The 24,039-nt window shown below is 44.4% G+C and overlaps 1 protein-coding gene across 2 annotated transcripts in view; it reads left to right on the forward strand.

The window, feature by feature from the left end:
• The window catches only part of nbeaa (neurobeachin a), an 868,656-nt gene that overhangs the window by 169,173 nt on the left and 675,444 nt on the right, over positions 1–24,039 (forward strand). For both annotated transcript variants that reach the window (XM_063054331.1, XM_063054330.1), the window contains exon 10: positions 1,797–1,930. In XM_063054331.1, coding sequence (XP_062910401.1) covers positions 1,797–1,930 — 134 coding nt within the window. The remainder of the gene's footprint in view (positions 1–1,796; positions 1,931–24,039) is intronic.

Below are 24,039 nucleotides of genomic sequence, written 5' to 3' on the forward strand. Positions count from 1 at the left end.
TCTCCCCGTAACTTTTGATGCCATTTCCCTTTTCTCATTTCCTTTGTCTCTGCTGTATCTGTTCCCAGGATGATGCTTTCCTTTCCAGGACATCAGAGATGTGTTTCTTCTTCAAAGAATGGTGTTTCCTTTCCCCACCATTGATGCTGTCCTCACCAGCATCTCCTCCATTTCTCAGACATCCATGCTCACCCCATTTTCCAGCCAACTTAACAGGGCTAGAAGTTTTCTTGTCTTCACCTACCACCCCATGAGCCAATGCGTCCATACTCATCACACTCTGCAAATACTGCCACGTTAAACAGGATTCTATCACTAAACAACTCTTTTCCTCCCCCCTACTCTTCACTTTCCACAGGATTGGTCCCTCCGTGATTCCCTTCTCCATTCCACCCTCCCTACTGTGCCTTCAAGTGACAGAAGTGCTACACAAGCCCCTTCACCTCCTCTCTCACTTCCATTCAAGTCCACAAACAGTTCCTTCAGATGAGGCAACACTTCACTTACAAATTTGTTGGGGTTGTCTACTTTATAGATGCAGCCTCCTCTACAGTGGTGAAACCCAATGTAAATTGGGGGACTGCTATGTCGAGCACTTTGGCTCCATCTGCAAAAAGTGGAATTTCCCGGTAGCCAACCATTTAAATTCCAATCCCCATTCCTGTTCCACTACTCTCAGGATGGAGGAGTAACACCTCATATTCTATCTAGGTAGCCTGCAACTGGATGGATGAACATCAATTTATTCTTTCAGTATTTTTTACCTTCCCTCTTCTCCTCACCTGCTTATCACCTCCTCTAGTGCCCCTCTTCCTTCTCTTTCTCCCATGGTCCACTCTCCTCTCCTATCAGATTCCTTATTCACCAGCCCTTTGCCTTTTCCACCAATCACCTCCCAGTTTCTTACTTCATTTCCCCCTCCCCCCACCTCACTTCACCTATCACCTTCTAGCTTGTCCTCCTTCTTCCCTCACCTCCTTATTCTGGTATTCTTCCTTTCCAGTCCAGGTGCAGGGTCCTGACCCGAAATGTCAGCTGTTTCTATAGATGTTGCCTAGCTTGCTGAGTTCCTCCAGCACTTTTTGTTCCCTGATTGATTTTCTTTTTTCTGTTTATAAACTTGAGAATATCTGAATTTCAGTTGACTAATTCAGGGTCCTAATTATTGGCAAACCTAACCTGAGTAGGTTAGAATGCAATAGAAAATGCATACTTTACCAGCCAAATGAGGTTGATCAAAAACAGGGATATTCTGAGTTAGTCCTCTTGATGACGTATGGTATGTTCTATTCAGTGTTTGAAACTGCCTCTTTGGAAATTGAATGTGTTGATCCTTGAGGGCCTGCACCACCATCCTTTGCTTGCTGTATCACATTAGTTTCTAATTCAGCAACATTTTGATTTTAAAAAATCACATGTTTTTAAAAAATTGTTCCTTTGTTTTTACCTCTATATGTCTGATCTCCTTCAAATCTGTAACCTTTAAAAGTGTATTCATTAGAATGTTGACCAAGCCTGAATTTAATTTGTGGGCAAGCCTACAACCAAGTGTTCAAGGTTAAGTAGTGTTGTAATTGCTTCTATTAACTTATTTGTTTTTCCACTTTCTTTTCCTTTGAAGCACATTGTTTAGTCATTGTTTCTTATTTATCCTTATGCACCCTAGTGTCAATTTTTGTCTGATAATACTCAAATGCAGTGCCTTAGGACCATTTTGTAAAGTTAAGGTTCTTTTATAAATGGAAATCTTTTTAAGTAAAATTATGTTTTTTTTTCTTTTGCTCTTTTTGCTGTAGGATGTCAAAGCAATTGTGACACATTCAATCCACAGTGCAATCCATTCTGTTGGTGGGATTCAAGTTCTTTTCCCACTTTTTGCACAGTTGGACTGTCATCAGCCAAATGACACTCAAATAGAGACTACGGTTTGGTAAGTCCAACATGAAAAAAGTGCATAAATGTGTTATCCTTTTTTGGGAAAAATGTAAATGATATCATAATGTTTTAAATGTCAAAGTTGGGAGCATTAATGAGAAGGAAATACAACAAGAAATTGAGGAATATATGAGGAAAGCTGTAAGCCACAAAAATAATTGATTTTTATTCACCTTTTGTGATCAAAGACGTGATATGAGTGACACTGTTCGCCCCACTTTCTTTACCTTTTCTCTTTGCAATCATTGTCTTGTTAATGACAAATTAAACTAAAATTATCCAAAAATGCATATATATCCATAACTGATGTGATATATTCAATCATGTTAAAAGAATTTTAAAAAAGTGATCAATGTCTACAGTGCAGGTGATTGAAGGCTTTTGACTTGTGGAAAGGCATGCAATCATTTATAATATTGTTGGCATCAACCACAGCTCTGAAACATTTAGATTTAGGTGCTATCAACTAAATCTGTTCTCATTCCCTAATTTCTGCCCTCAACACACTTCTTCCCATCCAAAACAAGAGAGGATTCATTTTCTTCACATTTTCTACAACTTCATAGCTTCTACAATCAATCACTCATAAATCGTAGCAGCTCCAATGCACTGCTAGGTACATCTTTCCAGCTTCAGTGCTTTTGGAGATTCCAAGAGGCCTTTATTATTATTTTTTAAATTTCTATTTAAAGATACAGTATGGTAGCAGGTCTTTTCAGGCCAACGAGCCTGTGCTATTCATTTACACCCATGTGATCAATTAACCTACTAAGCTATACACCTTTAGAATGAGAGGAAACCGGAGCACCCAGAGGAAATCGATACAGTCATGGCAAGAATGTATAACTTACTTATTTTGTGATAGCTTGGTCAACTTTTTTATTTTTCATCACTGCATGTTTCCTTTCTGATGGTCACAGTAGATGTAGCGTCTGCCATGTTACCTGCCTTTCTGTTGTTCAGGTGCCATTTCTCTAACATTGCTTGAACAGGCTTGGGGTACCTATAGATGCTGCAGGACCCTGGCTGGACATTGACTAATATTTTCTCAACAATGTAGTAGATTTATAAAGTGATTTATATCTGAGAAGATATGGAAGTAAAGAAAGTGAATGCTTGAAATTTCACATTGGTAATGACTTATGGAAAGAGACAAAGCTAACTATTCAGATTTTAAAATAAGAAACAGGAACACAAGTAGGATATAAGATAACTATATAAGATCTAAGGTTATATTGATTAACAGTATCTTATAAGATACTATATAAACTATATAAGATTAACAGTATCTTCTTAGACAATATCTTGAATTTGATGAAAAATTTCTTCCACACTAATTCTCTGAAATTAAATTTCTCTCTGAATTCTTTTCAAATGGGGAGGTGGTAGTACAGCCACTCCCACATTGACTTGGTGGAAATTTAATTCCTTCTTTGTTTAGCAGAAGGAAGTTCCAAGATAACTGGAGACTAGATGCTGATGTCGACAGATAATCTGCTGGGGTTAAGCAGCATCTCTTGGGGGGCTGGGTGTGGGTGGGGGCGGCTGTGGGGTGGTTGAGGGCAGGGTAAGTTTGTTGACATTTTGGGTGGAATCCTAGTATCAAGACTTGAAGGATTGACAAACATTGACTGCATGCAGTCTCGTGTCTCCACTCTGCTGTGGATTTAATGTGCTTATTGTTTATGCATAGTTTTGCAGGTATCTGATTAGCTCTTTGCCCTTTGCTCTTCCTCTTCACTTTGCCTTTCTCTTTCAGTGTCCCCTTCAATGATCTGAATCTCTGTCCACTCTATCCTCCCCATTTTCTTGCAGTTAAATGCCTGCTCATTTGACCTGTCCTAGAAGGAGGCTGCTCAGGCAACTACTCCTCATCTTTTTAGTCCCCCCATTCAGTCACCGGGGGAGGGGGAGTTTAAAGCAAGGAATGTTTTTAATGTTTTGGGGGGGGGGTTTAAAGGAAATGTTAATTTTTTTGGTGCAGAGTGGTAGTTGCTTAGAATGAATAACCAGGAGCAGTAGTTGAAGCAGCTGGTTTGGTGGAGTTTGAGTCTTTTAGATTGATACATGAATATGAAAAGAATATAGATGCACAGGAGGAGGATATTTGGTACAAATTGGCATCAAGATCAGCACAACATACTGGGCTAAATGGCCTGTTCAGTGCTGTACTGTTCTGTGTTTTATGAAAACCTCAGTAAAAAGCCAAGACAATCTCCTGATCATCTGTAGTGGATTTGTGGGCCCTTTTGAAAGAGTTTGGGGCCAGTTAAGGTGGATTAATCCTGTAGAAGCTGAAATATCTGCCATTATCACTTAGCATATATGGCAATGTTAAACTCATGGGGTCCCTGCCTCATTTGCAGTCAAGTTGATTTAGGGACATCTCTGAAGACCGAGGTCCTCTGCATTTATTGACAGCTTTATGACTTTTAGGTACTCAAATACAGGACTCCTTTATCTTTGGGAATGGGGGTATGGCTGGAGCTGTTGCTCGTTTCCTCCACTTTTCAATTATTGTTCAATTGTGACAGGATTATGGAGCTTTGATCTGATCTGAAGATCGTGGGATTGATCAGCTGTTTATTGCACGTTGGAGTATAATTTTTGAGGTGCACCTATTCTTGCTTCTAGTACGCTCTTCATGTTCTTAATATCTACCTTAAAAATAATAGGATGCCTGTGAAAGTCAGAAGATGGGTAACTTGCTGCAGGATTACCATCCTCTAACCTGTTCTTTTAGCCATTATTTTATAGCTTGTTTTGTATAATCTCTGTTGATGCAGGAGATTTAAAGACATTTATGTTAGTGTTGTGGACTGAAAAAGGGTGATGGTTAGGGAGTTGGTGGATTTCTCATAGCTTGTACCACAAGTTACATGCCCTTTATCAGCTTGAACCTATATTTTCAATGTGATCCATTCCTTCCCTTATATTGGTTCACTGACCTCTGTCCTTCAGTCTAGATGCAAAGTTTTGATTTGAAATATTGACTCTGCATTTCCCTTCCTGATCTGGAGGTCCTCCAGCATCTTGTTCATTGCTCCAGATTCTAGCATCTGCAATTTCTTGTGTTTCTCTTTTTTCCATATCTTGCTGTATGCCAGGATGAATTGTTTTACTATCTGAAGAATTGCTTATGGAGGTGAGCTCTCCAATTATAACTTAACATTTTAACTTTTGGCCTTGTGTAGGGATGATCATTCATGAAGTTGTTGAGGACATTATACTTGGCTCTTGCAGTAATATGGTATTCAAAAATGAATGATCTTCAGAAATAAAAGTAATCGTTCTTTGCCCTTGAAATAATATTAGCCAATGCACAATTGGCTCCAAGTCAATTGTGCATCGGATTCTTAATGCTGTAATTGGTTAAATGCTACTTTAATGTCTAGCCAATAATTATTACCTTTGAGACATGAGACTGCAGGTGCTGGAATCTGGAGCAACAAACAAATAGACTTTTCCCTAGGGTAGGGGGAGTCGAAAATGAGGTTCATGGTGAAAGAGGAAGGATGTAAAGGGGATCTGAGGAGCAACCTTTTCAACAGAGGGCAGTGAGTATATGGAATGAGCTGCTAGACTAAATGGTGAAGGCAGGTACAATAGTGTCATTTAAAGAGCAATTGAATAGGTACATGGATGGGTGGGGCTTAGAGGGATATGGGTCCAACACAGGGAATTGGGACTATCTGGTTGGGCACCATGTTGCCATGGGCTGTAGAGCTGAATAGCGTGTATTCATGCTGTATTGTTCAGTGACTTAACACTGGAATCTGGAGCAGCAGTCTGCTGGAGGAATTCAGTAGGTTGAGCACTATCTGTGGTGGAGGTGGGAAGTGGATTTGTCAATATTTCTGGTCAAAACCCTGCATCAAATAAGGACAAGGTGGTAATGATTGAACCAATGCTGCAGTAAGTTATTTGGGCTTGCTGGGACTGAAACTGAGCATCACTGGGAACTTGGTATCTCAGTGCTGCAATATTGTACCGTTGTTGCCAATAAGAATCACTTAAAATGTTTAAAAATAAATGGAATCTAACAGTCCTTAATATATATTTACTTCAGGAAGGTAAAATTAGTTAGACTTCACCATGCTTGTTCAATGAAGGGAAGAGAGCAAGTCAATATTGTGCTGCATTAATTTTGTAACATAGAAACATAGAAAATAGGTGCAGGAGTAGGCCATTTGGCCCTTCGAGCCTGTGCCGCCATTCAGTATGATCATGGCTGATCATCCAACTCAGAACCCTGTACCTTCCTTCTCTCCATACCCCCTGATCCCTTTAGCCACAAGGGCCACATCTAACTCCCTCTTAAATGAATTGGCCTCAACTGTTTCCTGTGGCGGAGAATTCCACAGGTTCACCACTCTCTGTGTGAAGAAGTTTTTCCTAATCTCGGTCCTAGCCTGTCCAATCTCTTTAGGATTTTATACGTTTCAATCAGATCCCCCCTCAATCTTCTGAATTCCAACGAGTATAAGCCTAGTTCATCCAGTCTTTCATCATATGAAAGTCTTGCCATCCCAGGAATCAAACTGGTGAACCTTCCTTGTACTCCCTCTATGGCAAGAATGTCTTTCCTCAGATTAGGGGACCAAAACTGCACACAATACTCCAGGTGTGGTCTCACCAAGGCCTTGTACAACTGCAGTAGTACCTCCCTGCTCCTGTACTCAAATCCTCTCGCTATGAATGCCAGCATACCATTCGCCTTTTTCACCGCCTGCTGTACCTGCATGCCCACTTTCAATGACTGGTGTACAATGACACCCAGGTCTTGTTGCACCTCCCCTTTTCCTAATTGGCCATCATTCAGATAATAATTTGTTTCCCTGTTCTTGCCACCAAAGTGGATAACCTCACATTTATCCATATTAAATTGCATCCGCCATGAATTTGCCCACTCACCTAACCTATCCAAGTCACCCTGCATCCTCTTAGCATCCTCCTCACAGCTAACACTGCCGCCCAGCTTCGTGTCATCCGCAAACTTGGAGATGCTGCATTTAATTCTCTCGTCTAAGTCATTAATATATATTGTATGCAACTGAGGTCCCAGCACTGAGCCTTGCGGTACCCCACTAGTCACTGCCTGCCATTCTGAAAAGGTTCCGTTTATTCCCACTCTTTGCTTCCTGTCTGCCAACCAATTCTCTATCCACATCAATACCATACCCTCAATACCGTGTGTCTTAAGTTTGCACACTAATCTCCTGTGTGGGACCTTGTCACAAGCCTTTTGAAAATCCAAATATACCACATCCACTGGTTCTCCCCTATCCACTCTACTAGTTACATCCTCAAAAAATTCTGAGATTCGTCAGACATAATTTTCCTTTCACAAATCCATACTGACTTCGTCCGATGATTTCACCGCTTTCCAAATGTGCTGTTATCACATCTTTGATAACTGACTCTAGCATTTTCCCCACCACCGATGTAATGCCCTGATTAAGATTTTTACTGATATTCTGTAGGTATTTCATTTTAGCAGTTCTGTAAGAGCAGTTTGTTCTGCTTTCAGCCTGTTTGGCTTTGAGCTGAGATAAGGGGCTTTGTTCACAAACAAGGGAAAATCTGCAATTGCTAGAAATCCGAGCAACACGCACAAAATGCTGGAGGAACTCAGCAGCCAGCCAGCATCTATGGAAAAAAGTACAGTCGACGTTTTGGGCCAAGACCGTTTGGCAGGACTGCAGAACAAAAGATGAGGAGTAGATTTAAAAGACAGGGGAGGGGAGAGAGAAACACAAGGTGACTGGTGAAACCCAGAGGGGAAGGGTGAAGGAAATAGTCTGGGAAGTTTATTGGTGAAAGAGATACAGGGCTGGGGAAGGGGGAGTGTCTGATAGGTGAGGACAGAACACCATGGAGGAGAGAAAAAAGGGGAGGAGCACCAGAGGGAGGCTATAGGTGGGCAAGAGGTAAGGTGAGAGAGTGAAAGGGGGGTGGGGACTGGTGAAATGAGGGCGGGGGGGCACTAACGGAAGTTCGAGAAATTGATGTTCATGCCAATAGGTTAGAGGCTACTCATACATAATATAAAGTGTTGTTTTTCCAACCTGAGTGTGGCCTTATTGCAACAGTAGAGGAGGCCATGGATTGACATATTGGAATGGGAATGGAAAGTGGAATTAAAATGGACTATACCTCTTCCCACCCTGTTACTTGTAAAAACATAATCCTCTTATCTCAATTCCACCGTCTCTGCCGGATCTGCTCTCAGGATAAGGTTTCTCATTCCAGACAAAGGAGATGTCCTCCTTTTTCAAAGAAAGGGGCTTCCCTTCCTCCACCATCAACGCACGTCTGCTCTTACCCCATCCTCCCACCACCCTACCCGGGATAGAGTTCCTCTTGTCCTCACCTGCCACCTACCAGCCTCTGCGTCCAGCACATAATTTGCGGACTTCTGTCATCTCCAACAGGATTCCACCACTAAGCATACCTTTTCCTCCCGCCCCACCCCACCACCCCAACTTTTTGCTTTCTGCACGGATCACTCTTTACGTGACTCCGTTGTTCATTCGTCCCTCTAAACTGATCTCGCTCCTGGCACTTAAGTTTGCAAGCAGAACAAGTGCTACACCTGCCCCTACACCTTCTCCCTCTCTACCATTCAGGGCCCCAAACAGTCCCTGTCTATTGGTGAGACTTGACATAGATTAGGAGACCGTTTTGCTGAGTACCTATGCTCCATCTGCCAGAAGAACCAGAATCTCCCAGTGGCCACCCATTTTAATTCCACTTCCCTTTCCCATTCCAGTTTGTTAATCCATGGCCTTCTCCGCTCAGGAGGGAGGAACAACAGCTGGTATTCCGTCTGGGTAGCCTCCAACCTGAAAGCATGAACATTGACTTTGTGAACTCCTGGTAATACCCCCCCCCGCCCTCTACTTCACCAGTCTCAATCCCCTTTTACCTCTCTCACCTTATCTCCTTGCCTGCCCATTACCCCCCTCTGGTGCTCCAAACCCCCTTTCTTCCATGGCCTTCTATCCTAACCTATCAGATTCCCACTTCTCCAGCCCTGTATCTCTTTCACCAATCAACTTCCTAGCTCTTTACTTCATTCCCCCTCCCAGTTTCACCTGTCACCTTGTGTTTCCCTCTCCCCTCCCCCACCTTTTAGCTCTACTCCTCATCTTTTTTTCAACAGTTCTGCCGAAGAGTCATGGCCCAAAATGTTGACTGTACTTCTTTTCCATAGATGCTACCTGGGCTGCTGAGTTCCTCCAGCATTTTGTGTGTGTTGGAGGAATTGGGAAAAGTTCTAGAGAATGCTGGGCAGAGAGGTTTTGTGAGGGACCCTGGTGTAGGTTGAGGTCTTTTTTCGTGGGAGTTGGAAGAAGACAGAATGGAAGATGGCTGAGGATGCCGCCCCTGTTGCGCAAGGTGCTTTGTGCAGATGAATGGCTTCAAGGAGGAAGGACCAATACTCTTGCCTGAGAAAGATGGGTCTCTCGCCGTGGTGTCCAGATGCTGTTAGCGAGGGGCTAATAAGCCACATTTCCAGAGATGCCCAATAAGAAAGGAGTTTCTATTACAATGACTTTATTGTCCAGTTCGTTGATTGGCTGTACAAGAGGTTAACAACTTGCATTCCTTATAGGTGAGTTGCATTGTGGTTGTAGCAATGCTGAGACAATCTGTTACTGCTTCGTATTTGGGGGAAAAAAAGCAAAATGATTTGTTATTGGAGAAAATGTGTGCACAGTATTTGGCCACAAAACTGGAGTCTTGGTAGTGAAAATTGAAAATGAGAAGAAATGTTCTGTATCCTTGAAAGGATGATACCCTCCAGGTAGATGATGAAAAAGCCAGGAGGAACAGCTAACTATAGAATCCAGTGCCAGGTAAATGCCCCTTTGGGACAGAAAATGTTTGTCCACCTATCTATCCCTCACTCCCTCCCACCCAGAATTGGCCTTTCCAGCCCTTCGGGCTGCACCCCCCCAGCAACCCTTGACAACCCCAATTTAAGCCTAACCTAATAATGGGACCGTTTACAATGACCAATGACCAATTAACTTACTTGGTATGTCTTTGGACTGTGGGAGGAAACCACAGATTCCACGGAGAGGATGCACAGAGACTCCTTACAGAGGGTGCCAGGATTGAAATTTGACACCCTGTGCTGGAAAAGCATTGTGCTAACCACTGTGCCCATGTTGGAAGAAGCTTAATAGCTCAAGTCATCAAAATCAGTGAATGTATACTCATATCCATATCCTGCTAAATACAGTACTAGATTCAGCTAATGCTGAACTTACTGGGTTTCCATTAAGTAGATACGATTAATTTCTAACTGTTAGGGCTCAGTATCTAACACATGCTTAACTGTGTTTACGTTTAACAGTATTGCAGTTTCATACCTAGATCTCACAATTTGTGTACAAAGACCATTAACTAAGTACACTGAAAATCACTGAATAGAACATCTCATGTGAACTTGTGTTACTAATCAGAGGGGGAGAGGTGTGTCAGTGTACTGGTAATCTAATCCTGATGGACTGATGGGAAAGTTGCTCCTGTGGTGTAATTACTGACAATGCTGAAACCATTGATAATGGCATCCTCATCCTGCCCTTTTTTCTCCCATCCCACTTTTCCATCATTACTAATTTTGTTACAAACTTCCTTTGGTGAAAGCAATCAATTTCTCTCCTTTCCTCACCAGTATTTTTTTTTTGTGTATCAAATATCGGTCCTACAGTATGTTAAGGTAATGCTGTTTGTTAATGGAATAGGTGAAACATTGCATCAGTCTGTTTGACAATTTTAGCTACTGGCCCTGATCCTACGACTGCTATTAGACCTATTGGATTAGTGCTGGCAAACATTTAGACACAAAATTCATAATTTATGAGGATTAATAGGATGGTTTTGTAATGAGATACTGTAGGACACACAGTGCAATCATGGCTAACAAAAGATTTGAAGCAAGAAGGCTGCAAGTAGAATGTCGGAAGGGATTTCTGGGGCGAAGGCATTTTACTACTCGGGGTAAAGAGAGGCAAGACTGCGCAGGCATGTGACATCAGCCAGTAGAGACTGGGAAGAGTTTAAAAAGAAGACGGCTATATACAGCGGGCAGTGTTTGGAACGGGCAGCGGAGGGAGAGTATAGCAGAGTGAGAGGGCTTTGGCTCAGAAGGGGCTTCAGCGAAGAAGGGTCAAGGCGAAGAACTGATTCGCAGAGACTCACAGATAACAGTCTTCGACTTCCCCAGCAGGCTCTTCCCTTTCTCCTGTGGTCCTCCTGCTAACATTGTTGCTCTGTCATAGCAGATGAGCTCAAACCCATGCCATGCTCCTCCTGTGACATGTGGGAACTCAGGAAGGCTGTCAGTATCCCTGAAGACTATGTGTGCAGTAAGTGTCCAGCTGCAGCTCCTGATGGACCGCATGCCAGCACTGGAGCTGTGCGTGGACTCACTTTGGAGCATCCAAATGCTGAGAATGTTGTGGATAGCACATTTACTGGGTTGGTCACACCACGGTTTAAGGATCTAAGGAAAGATAGGGAATGGGTGACCAATAGGAAGGTAGTACAGGAGTCTCCTGCGGTCATCTCCCTCCAAAACAGATATACCGCTTTGGAATCTGTTGGGGGAGATGACTCATCAGGTGAAGGCAGCAGTAGACAGGATCATGGCACCATGGGTGGCTCTGCTGAGCATGAGGGCAAGAAAAAGAGTGGCAGAGCTGTTGTGGTAGGGGATTCCATGGTAAGGGGAATAGAAAGGAGCTTCTGTGGCCACAAACGGGACTCCCGTATGGTGTGTTGCCTCCTGGGTGCAAGGGTCAGAGATGTCTCGGAGAGGCTGCAGGGCATTCTGAAAGGGGAGGGTGAGCAGCCAGCTGTCGTGCATGTAGGTACTAACGATATAGGAAGAAAGCGGGATGAGGTCCTACATGCTGAATTTAGGGAGCTAGGAGATAAATAAAGTGTAGGACCTCAAAGGTAATCATCTCAGGATTATTACCGGTGCCACATGCTAGCCAGAGTTGGAATAACAGGATAGCTAGCATGAATATGTGGCTTGTGTGGTGGTGCAGGAGGGAGGGTTTCAGATTTTTGGGGCATTGGAACCGCTTCTGGGGGAGGTGGGACCGGTACTGTCTGGACAGTCTACATCCGGACAGGGCCGGGATCAATGTCCTAGGGAGATTGTTTGCTAGTGCTGTTGGGGAGTCTTTAAACTAATATGGCAGGAGGATAGGAACCCATACAGAAAAGAGAAGGGAAGTGATGCAGAGACCAAAGCCAGAGTTAATGAAGAAAAATGTAAGGGTAGAGTGCATAAAAGTAAAAAGCAAACATCACATAGGTCACTAGATTCTAAAAGGACAATGAGTATAAGGGCACTATCTAAATGCCTGTAGTATTAGAAAGAAGTTTAGTGAACTTGTAGCACTGATCAGTACCAAGGCTTATGATGTTGTGGCCATTACAGAAACCTGGTTGCAAGGTGGAGATGACTGGGAATTAAATATCCAAGGGTATCAGGTAATACGGAAAGATAGGCAGGAAAGCAGAGGAGGTGGGGTGGCGCTCTTGATTAGGGATGAGATCAGGGCGATTGTGAGAGACGATATAAAATCTATGGAGCAGAATGTTGAGTCCATCTGGGTAGAGATTAAGAATACTAAAGGGAAAAAAATCACTGGTGGATGTTGTCTATAGGCCACCTAATAAAAATATTGCAGTGGCAGAGGCGATTAACCAAGAAATAACTGAGGCTTGTAAGAACGAAACAGCATTTGTCATGGGGGATTTTAACTTCCACGTAGATTGGGTGAATGAGGTTGGTCAAGGAAGTCACCCAGGTTGGTCACGGAAGTCTTGAGGAGGACTTCATAGAATACATCTGTGATGGCTTTCTTGAGCAGCATGTTAGTGAATTTAAGGGAAAATACTGTCTTAGATCTAGTCCTGTGCAATGAGACAGGTAAGATTAACGATCTTGTAGTCAGGGATCCTCTTGGAAAGGGTGATCATAGTATGATTGAATTTCGCATTCAGATGGAGGATGAAATAGTTAGATCTAAAACTAGTGTATAATGCTTGAACAAGGGAGACTACAACGGGATGAGGGAGGAGTTGGCTAATGTGGATTGGGAGCACAGGCTATTTGTTAGGACAGTTGAGGAACAGTGGAATACTTTGAAAGAGATTTTTCACAGTGCTCAATAAAAATATATTCCAGTCAAAAGTAATGACAGTAAGTGTGGGGAAAGCCAGCCTTGGATAACTAAGGAAATAAAAGATAGTATCAAATTAAAAGCTTATGTGTATAAAGTTGCAAAGAGTAGTGGGAGACTGGAGGATTGGGAAAACTTTAAAAAGCAACAGAGAACAACTAAACAAGAAATAAGGAAAGGGAAGATAGAGTATGAAAGTAAATTAGCACGAAATATAAAAACAGATAGCAAAAGTTTTTATAAATATATAAAACGGAAGAGGGTGGCTAAAGTCAGCGTAGGCCCCTTGGAAGATGATAAGGGGAAGTTGATATTGGGTGTTAAGGAAATGGCTGAGGCATTGACCGACTATTTTCTGTCAGTCTTTACGGTGGAGGATACTTCTAATACGCCAAAGAAGGATGTTATGGATGAAATGGGTGGTGAGGACCTTGATAAAATCACTGTCACTAAAGAGATAGTGATATGTAAACTAGACGGCCTGAAGGTAGATAAATTCCCTGGTCCTGATGGGATGCATCCTAGGGTGCTGAAGGAATTGGTGGAGGTTATAGCAGACTCGTTGGTAATCATTTATCAAAACTCTCTATTCTGGGCAGGTCCCGGCGGATTGGAAGACAGCAAATGTCACACCACTTTTTGAAAAAGAATGCAGGCAAAAGATGGGCAACTATAGGCCAGTTAACTTAACATCTGCCGTTGGGAAAATACTTGAAGTTGTCATTATGGAAGAAATAACAAAACATTTAGAAAGGAGTGGTTCCATTAGACAGACGCAGCATGGATTCAGAAAGGTCAGGTCCTGTTTGACAAACTTACTGGAGTTCTTTGAGGACATAATGAGTGCAGTGGATAGAGTGGAACAGGTGGATGTCATATACTTGGATTTCCAGAAGGCGTTCGATAAGGTCCCGCACGAGAGTTACAAATAAAATGGATGCATGGAGTCGGAGGAAGTGTATTAGCATGGATAGTGGATAGGTTAACCAATAGAAGGCAGAGAGTTGGTATAAATGGGTGTTTCTCCGTTTGGCAGTCAGTGGTGAGTGGGGTGCTGCAGGGGCCGGTTCTGGGTCCACAGCTATTTACCATTTACATTGATGAGTTGGGAGAGGGGACTGAGTGTAGCATAGCAAAATTTGCTGATGACACTAAACTGAGTGGAAAAGCAAATTGTACAGAGGATGTGGAGAGTCTGCAGAGGGATATAGATAGGTTAAGTGAGTGGGCTAAGGTCTGGCAGATTGAATACATTATTGGTAAATACGAGATCATCCACTTTGGAAGGAATAATAGAAGCCAAGTCACTTTTTATTGTCATTTCAACCATAACTGCTGGTACAGAACATAGTAAAAATGAGACAATGTTTTCCAGGACCATGGTGCTACATGAAACAATACAAAAACTACACTGAACTACTAAGAAAAGACACAAAAACTACACTAGACTACAGACCTATCCAGGACTGCATAAACTGTACAAAACAGTGCAGGCACTACAATAAATAATAAAGGAGACAGTAGGCACAGTAGAGGGTACAGTAGGGTTGGTGTCAATCCAGGCTCTGGGTATTGAGGAGTCTGATGGCTTGGGAGAAGAAACTGTTACATAGTCTGGTCGTGAGAGCCCAAATGCTTCGGTGCCTTTTTCCAGATGGCAGGAGGGAGAAGAGTTTACATGAGAGGTGCGTGGGGTTCTTCATGATGCTGTTTGCTTTGCGGATGCCGTGTGTGGTGTAAATGTCTGTGATGGCGCGAAGAGAGACCCTGATGATCTTCTCAGCTGACCTCACTATCCGCTGCAGGGTCTTGCGATCCGAGATGGTGCAATTTCCGAACCAGGCAGTGATGCAGCTGCTCAGGATGCTCTCAATGCACCTCTGCAGAATGTGGTGAGGATGGGGGGTGGGAGATGGACTTTTCTCAGCCTTTGTAGAAAGTAGAGATGCTGCTGGGCTTTCTTTGCTATGGAGCTGGTGCTGAGGGACCAGGTGAGATTCTCTGCCAGGTGGACACCAAGAAATTTGGTGCTCTTAAGATCTCTATGGAGGAGTCGTTGATGTTCAGCGGAGAGTGGTTGCTCTGTGTCCTCCTGAAGTCAACAACCATCTCTTTTGTTTTGTTCACATTCCGAGACAGGTTGTTGGCTCTGCACCAGTCCGGTAGCCGCTGCACCTCCTCTCTGTATGCTGATCCACCACCATCTCATCAGCGAGAACGATAAGTCAGTATTTAAATGGTGGAAGATTGCAGCATGCTGTTGTGCAGAGGAACTTGGGAGTGCTTGTTCATGAATCGCAAAAAGTTGGCTTGCAGGTACAACAGGTTATTAAGAAGGCAAACGGAATGTTGGCCTTCATTGCTAGAGGGATTGAATTCAAGAGCAGTAGGTCATGCGGCAACTATAGAGGGTACTGGTGAGGCCAAACCTGGAGTACTGTGTGCAGTTCTGGTCTCCATACTTGAGGAAGGATATACTGGCTTTGGAGGCAGTGCAGAGGAGGTTCACCAGGTTGATTCCAGGGATGAAGGGGCAAACCTATGAGGAGAGATTGAGTTGCCTGAGACTAAACTCTCTGGAGTTCAGAAGAATGAGAGGGAATCTTATAAAAACATACAAAATTTTGAAAGGGATAGATAAGATAGAAGTAGGAAAGTTGTTTCCATTGGTAGGTGAGACTAGAACTAGGGGACGTTGCCTCAAGATTCAGGGGAGGAGATTTAGGACGGAGATGAGGAGAAACTGTTTTTCCCAGAGAGTGGTGAATCTATAGAATTCTCTACCCAGGGAAGCAGTTGAGGCTTCCTCACTAAATATATTTAAGAAACAGATAGGTTTTTACATAGTAAGGGAATTAAGGGTTATGGGGAAAAAGCAGGTTGATGGAGCTGAGTTTACGGACAGATCAGCCATGATCTTATTGAATGGTGGGGCAGGCTCGATGGGCCGGATGGCCTACTCCTGCTCATACTTCTTCTTATGTTAAAAGTAAAAGGTAGACTGAAAGGAGATGTTGATAATATTAGCAAAAATAGGAATACTGTTGAAGATTTTGTTTATTTATGAAGCAGGACAAATTGATGGAGAAAAGAAAGATATAATGAGAGTAAACAATTAAAAGGTGAAAATTAATTGTAATGTTGCCTAGTGGTATGTAAAGTGTGGCGATTAGCAAAGGGAAACAAATTATGGAGAACACAAACCTGGACTCAACCTGGAGGTTAACCTTTAGGCTATCGTGCACAAAGACTCCCAAGTCCCTCTGCATCTCTGCATTTTGATAAAAACATAAATACATTTTTTAAAATTATCTCAGAAGTCACAAAACCATTTTGGATAAAGTGTAGAACTTGGGATCGATTCAGAATATTTTAAGGAATAAAAGTTCATAAAGTTTTAAGACAATTTTGATAGTTAAATTTTGATAAATCTGTGAGATTAGATAACCCCTATCATGGGAAATGAAGATGAGCTCTATTGCAATCATGGTTCCATTGATTTTAATCTCCATAGAATGGTCTCTTGGATGGAAAGGTGAAAAACACATCAATGTGACTATCAGCTATAGGAGCAGAAGTAGGCCATTCGGTCCATCATGTCTGCTCCACCATTCAATCATGGGCTGATCCAATTCTTCCAGTCATCCCCACTCCCCTGCCTTCTCCCCATACCCTTTGATATCATGGCTAATCAGGAACCTGTCTAACTATGCCTTAAATGCACCTGCTGACATGGCCTCCACGGCCGTTCATGGCACCAGATTCCATGGATTTACCACCCTCTGACGAAAGTAGTTTCTCCGCATCTCCGTTCTAAATGGACGTCCTTCAATCCTGAAGGTCTGCTCTCTTGTCCTAGACTCCCCTACCATGGGAAATAACTTTGCCATATCTAACCTGTTCAGACCGTTTAACATTCGGAATGTTTCTGTGAGATCCCTTCTCATCCACCTGAACTCCAGGGAATACAGCCCAAGAGCTGCCAGACTTTTCTCATATGATAACCCTTTCATTCCTGGAACCATTCTTGTGAATCTTCTCTGAAGCCTCTCCAATGTCAGTATATCCTTTCTAAAATAAGGAGCCCAGAACTGCACACAATACTCCAAGTGTGGTCTCATGAGAGCCTCAACATCACATCCCTGCTCTTAGTCATAGTCATACTTTCTTGATCCCGGGGGAAATTGGTTTTCGTTACAGTTGCACCATAAATAATAGTAATAGAACCATAAATAGTTAAATAGTAATATGTAAATTATGCCAGTAAATTATGAAATAAGTCCAGGACCAGCCTATCGGCTCAGGGTGTCTGACCCTCCAAGGGAGGAGTTGTAAAGTTTGATGGCCACAGGCAAGAATGACTTCCTACGACGCTCTGTGCTGCATCTCGCAGGAATGAGTCTCTGGCTGAATGTACTCCTGCGCCCACCCAGTACATTATGTAGTGGATGGGAGACATTGACCAAGATGGCATGCAACTTAGACAACATCCTCTTTTCAGATACCACCGCGAGAGAGTCCAGTTCCATCCCTTCAACATCACTGGCCTTACGAATGAGTTTGTTGATTCTGTTGGTGTCTGCTACCCTCAGCCTGCTGCCCCAGCACACAACAGCAAACATGATAGCACTGGCCACCGCAGACTTGTAGAACATCCTAAGCATCGTCTGGCAGATGTTAAAGGACCTCAGTCTTCTTAGGAAATAGAGATGGCTCTGACCCTTCTTGTAGACAGCCTCAGTGTTCTTAGACCAGTCCAGTTTATTGTCAATTCGTATCCCCAGATATTTGTAATCCTCCACCATGCCCACACTGGCCCCCTGGATGGAAACGGGGGTCACCGGTACCTTAGCTCTCCTCAGGTCTACCACCAGCTCCTTAGTCTTTTTCACATTAAGCTGCAGATAATTCTGCTCACACCATGTGACAAAGTTTCCTACTGTAGCCCTGTACTCAAACTCATCTCCCGTGCTGATGCATCCAACTATGGCAGAGTCATCCGAAAACTTCTGAAGATGACAAGACTCTGTGCAGTAGTTGAAGTCCGAGGTGTAACTGGTAAAGGGAAAGGGAGACAAGACAGTCCCCTGTGGAGCCCCAGTGCTGCTGATCACTCTGTCGGACACACAGTGTTGCAAGCACACGTACTGTGGTCTGCCAGTCAGGTAATCGAGAATCCATGATAGCAGGGAAGCATCCACCTGCATCGCTGTCAGCTTCTCCCCCAGCAGAGCAGGGTGGATGGTGTTGAACGCACTGGAGAAGTCTAAAAACATGACCCTCACAGTGCTTGCTGGCTTGTCCAGGTGGGTGTAGACACGGTTCAGCAGGTAGACGATGGCATCCTCAACTCCTAGTTGGGGCTGGTAGGTGAACTGAACGTGATCTAAGTGTGGCCTGACCATAGGCCGGAGCAGCTCCAGAACAAGTCTGTCCAGGGTCTTCATGATGTGGGAGGTCAATGCCACTGGTCTGTAGTCATTGAGGCCACTGGGGCGCGGCGTCTTCGGCACAGGGACGAGGCAGGATGTTTTCCACAGTACAGGAACCCTCCGGAGCCTCAGGCTCATGTTGAATACATGGTGAAGTACTCCACATAGCTGAGGGGCGCAGGCTTTGAGCACCCTGGTCCTGACACCATCCGGTCCTGCAGCCTTGCTTGGGTTGAGACGTTTCAGCTGTCTTCTCACCTGTTCAGCCGTGAAGCCCACTGTGGTGGTTTCGTGTGGGGGAGGGTTATAGTCATGAGAGCAGGGTGGGGGACTGTGAAGAGGGGTAGGAGGGGAGAGTGGAATATGTGTTGGTTGGGGGCCGACAACAGATGGCTCATGTGGGGGATACGCAGGGGTCACAATGTCAAATCTGTTAAAGAACAGGTTAACAACAGGAATTCTGCAGATGCTGGAAATTCAAGCAACACACATAAAAGTTGCTGGTGAACGCAGCAGGCCAGGCAACATCTCTAGGAAGAGGTGCAGTTGACGTTTCAGGCCGAGACCCTTCGTCAGGACTAACTGAAGGAAGAATGAGTAAGGGATTTGAAAGTGGAGGGGGAGGGGGAGATCCAAAATGATAGGAGAAGACAGGAGGGGGAGGGATAGAGCCAAGAGCTGGACAGGTGATAGGCAAAAGGGGATACGAGAGGATCATGGGACAGGAGGTCCGGGAAGAAAGACAAAGGAGGGGGGGGGAACCCAGAGGATGGGCAAGAGGTATATTCAGAGGGACAGAGGGAGAAAAAGGAGAGTGAGAGAAAGAATGTGTGCATAAAAATAAGTAACAGATGGGGTACGAGGGGGAGGTGGGGCCTTAGCGGAAGTTAGAGAAGTCGATGTTCATGCCATCAGGTTGGAGGCTACCCAGACGGAATATAAGGTGTTGTTCCTCCAACCTGAGTGTGGCTTCATCTTTACAGTAGAGGAGGCCGTGGATAGACATGTCAGAATGGGAATGGGATGTGGAATTAAAATGTGTGGCCACTGGGAGATCCTGCTTTCTCTGGCGGACAGAGCGTAGATGTTCAGCAAAGTGGTCTCCCAGTCTGCATCGGGTCTCGCCAATATATAAAAGGCCACATCGGGAGCACCGGACGCAGTATATCACCCCAGTTGACTCACAGGTGAAGTGTTGCCTCACCTGGAAGGACTGTTTGGGGCCCTGAATGGTGGTAAGGGAGGAAGTGTAAGAGCATATGTAGCACTTGTTCCGCTTACACGGATAAGTGCCAGGAGGGAGATCAGTGGGGAGGGATGGGGGGGACGAATGGACAAGGGAGTCGCGTAGGGAGCGATCCCTGCGGAATGCAGAGGGGGGGGGAGGGAAAGATGTGCTTAGTGGTGGGATCCCATTGGAGGTGGCGGAAGTTACGGAGAATAATATGTTGGACCCGGAGGCTGGTGGAGTGGTAGGTGAGGACCAGGGGAACCCTATTCCTAGTGGGGTGGCGGGAGGATGGAGTGAGAGCAGATGTACGTGAAATGGGGGAGATGCGTTTAAGAGCAGAGTTGATAGTGGAGGAAGGGAAGCCCCTTTCTTTAAAAAAGGAAGACATCTCCCTCGTCCTAGAATGAAAAGCCTCATCCTGAGAGCAGATGCAGCGGAGACGGAGGAATTGCAAGAAGTGGATGGCGTTTTTGCAAGAGACAGGGTGAGAAGAGGAATAGTCCAGATAGCTGTGAGAGTCAGTAGGCTTATAGTAGACATCAGTGGATAAGCTGTCTCCAGAGACAGAGACAGAAAGATCTAGAAAGGGGAGGGAGGTGTCGCAAATAGACCAGGTAAACTTGAGGGCAGGGTGAAAGTTGGAGGCAAAGTTAATAAAGTCAACGAGTTCTGCATGTGTGCAGGAAGCGGTGCCAATGCAGTCGTCGATATAGCGAAGGAAAAGTGGGGGACAGATACCAGAATAGGCACGGAACATAGATTGTTCCACAAACCCAACAAAAAGGCAGGCAAAGCTAGGACCCATACGGGTGCCCATAGCTACACCTTTAGTTTGGAGGAAGTGGGAGGAGCCAAAGGAGAAATTATTCAGAGTAAGGACTAATTCCGCTAGACGGAGCAGAGTGGTGGTAGAGGGGAACTGATTAGGTCTGGAATCCAATTCTTAGTGGTGGGATCCCGTTGGAGGTGGCGGAGGTTTCTTAGTGGTGGGATCCTGTTGGAAGTGGCGGAAGTATTGGCGAGACCCGACGCAGACTGGGAGACCGCTTTGCCACATCTTTCCCTCCCCCCCCCTGCATTCCACAGGGATCGCTCCCTACGCAACTCCCTTGTCCATTCATCCCCCCCATCCCTCCCCACTGATCTCCCTCCTGGCACTTATCCGTGTAAGCGGAACAAGTGCTACACATGCCCTTACACTTCCTCCCTTACCACCATTCAGGGCCCCAGACAGTCCTTCCAGGTGAGGCAACACTTCACCTGTGAGTCGACTGGGGTGATATACTGCGTCCGGTGCTCCCGATGTGGCCTTTTATATATTGGCGAGACCCGACGCAGACTGGGAGACCGCTTTGCTGAACATCTATGCTCTGTCCGCCAGAGAAAGCGGGATCTCCCAGTGGCCACACATTTTAATTCCACATCCCATTCCCATTCTGACATGTGTATCCACGGCCTCCTCTACTGTAAAGATGAAGCCACACTCAGGTTGGAGGAACAACACCTTATATTCCGTCTGGGTAGCCTTCAACCTGATGGCATGAACATCGACTTCTCTAACCTCTGCTAAGGCCCCACCTCCCCCTCGTACCCCATCTGTTACTTATTTTTATGCACACATTCTTTCTCTCACTCTCCTTTTTCTCCCTCTGTCCCTCTGAATATACCTCTTGCCCATCCTCTGGGTCTCCCCCCTCCTTGTCTTTCTTCCCGGACCTCCTGTCCCATGATCCTCTCGTATCCCCTTTTGCCTATCACCTGTCCAGCTCTTGGCTCTATCCCTCCCCCTCCTGTCTTCTCCTATCATTTTGGATCTCCCCCTCCCCCTCCAACTTTCAAATCCCTTACTCACTCTTCCTTCAGTTAGTCCTGACGAAGGGTCTCGGCCTAAAACGTCGACTGCACCTCTTCCTACAGATGCTGCCTGGCCTGCTGCATTCACCAGCAACTTTGATGTGTGTTGCTTGAATTTCCAGCATCTGCAGAATTCCTGTTGTTTATAGTTTTTTTTATTAAGTGCAATCATGAACAATAGCCAGATCAGAAATGCTGATCAAGTCAACTAGTTCCCAAAGAGATAGGCCAATCAGATGGTTCACTGCTGCTTAGTGATAGAACACAAAACAGGCACAAGGGTCTCTAGCCCCTGTACCCCAGAAACACACCTGAGCGGTGCGGCAGAGGTATGTGCTATGCATGACCTGGTCTGAAAGCATCATGTTGACTCATAACAGATTGTGTTCACGGTGGAACAACTTAGTCAAGGATGGGGTGATCAGCATAGATGGACAAATTATACCTCCACTACCCCTTCAGCTGCCTCCCACCATTCTTAAATAGCGGAGTAACATTTGCAATTTTCCAGTCATCCGGTACAATGCCAGAAAATGTATCGATTTTTGAAAGATCATTGTTAATGCCTCCGCAATCTCTGTAGCTACTTCCTTCAGAACCCGAGTGTGCATTCCATCAGGTCCAGGAGATTTATCCACCTTCAGACCATTAAACTTCCTGAGCACCTTCTCAGTCGTAATTTTCACTGCACACACTTCACTCTCTTGTGATTCAATAAACTAGGGAGAGAGGGAAAGTGAAATGTATTCTGGAATCTAATCTTGCAGACCTGGTACTATGGCACTTAGAATATAAGAATATGATTGGGAATAATCAATATGGGTTTCGAGATACTGCTTTTGATATCTGTTGGTACAACAGATAAATTGTGTGTTTTGCTTGATTTTCCTTGGATTCTGGAATGCAAGCTACTTTTGTTGCAAATTATCCTATGGTTACCAACTGCAGTTAGTGCCATAACCATAATTTTTTTGTGCTAAGTCTTAGCATTCCACTGCAAAATTACTTGGTATGCTATTGCTCCCTTGCTTAATAAGGAAATAAAGTAAAAGAATATCTTTTCCAACCAGTTGCCTGGGTATGGAAGGTTCATATAACTCCATCTGATTATGTGCTGTTGGATCAACTACTGCATGTGGCTGGATGAATGTTTATAAATTGGTACAGGTCAACCTTCACTAATCCGACTACCTGTAATCCGGTTCCTTCGATAATCCGCACTGATTTCAAATTTTCCGGGCCACCGTACCAATCTGCTGCACATTGTTTTGGTTGCGCTAGATCTGTTTACGTGTTGGCACACTTTTGTATGCACAGACAGGTGATTCCTGCTTATTTTCCTGCATTTATTAATATCATTAGTGTGAGGCGCGGCCACCTGGCACCCGCCCGTCTCACCCGCCAGCGCGCTGTGTCAGTCCACCTTCTCGCCCACCTGCTGGCAGTCGCACACTGCCCTACGGTGTTGCCCAGCCGGCACTCTGTTCTCTTCTGCCTACGACCTCAGATCAGACGTGGTGACCTGCTGGATTTAAGTATATTACTAAGTGGAGGAAAAGAAACTAATGAGGATTCCCTCAGTAACTGCGAGTGCAATGTAGTCTTTTGGGGTAACTGCTAGTCTGTGTCTTTGCTATCACTTAGCTCATGTTTGAGTGCTGGTAGTGGGTGCGCTTTATTTTTTGTCGGGGAGTGGGGATTGTTGCTCGCTGCTGTTTACGCGCAGGAGGGAGGGAAGCGGGGGGGATCTTAGGGGTTCTAACATTTAACTGTTGTTCATTCTGTGGGGCACTCCTCTGTTTTCATAGATGGTTGCAAAGAAAAAGCATTTCAGGATGTATATTGTATGCATTTCTCTGACATTAAATGAACCTTTGAATCCTTTGATATTTTAAAGGTATGATGAGGCGGTTAGCTATTGCTTAATGTGATCCTTCTGAAATTTGGCATTTTCACTAATCCGGCACTCCTCGGGTCCCAATGGTGCCGGATTATAGAAGGGTGACCTGTACTAGCTTTGCAAGTAACTGCAATCTTTTCAGAGAAGCAATTTATCACAAAGATATCTTCATTGGATTTGTATTGAAGGTAGGATGATGATGGTCATTGTTTAATCCAAGTAGCCATATCAACAGACAGAGGAGTGTTTCATTTGTCTCTTCTGCATGAGTTTGATTTCAGGTTATTGTGTGGATATTTCCTTAGAGATATGTGAAATCAAAAAACATCCCTGTTGGATTCCGACTTAATTACTTATTCATTTGGTGGATTTTGTTTTGGCACCTTTCCATTTGTCATCACTGTTGAAATTGAATATTCAAGCATATTGACATCATAAGAGTCCCTTGACATCATGTGGCAAGCTGGCAAGTCA

The sequence above is a fragment of the Mobula hypostoma genome, chromosome 7, assembly GCF_963921235.1.
Source record: "Mobula hypostoma chromosome 7, sMobHyp1.1, whole genome shotgun sequence".
Taxonomy (NCBI): Eukaryota; Metazoa; Chordata; class Chondrichthyes; order Myliobatiformes; family Myliobatidae; genus Mobula; species Mobula hypostoma.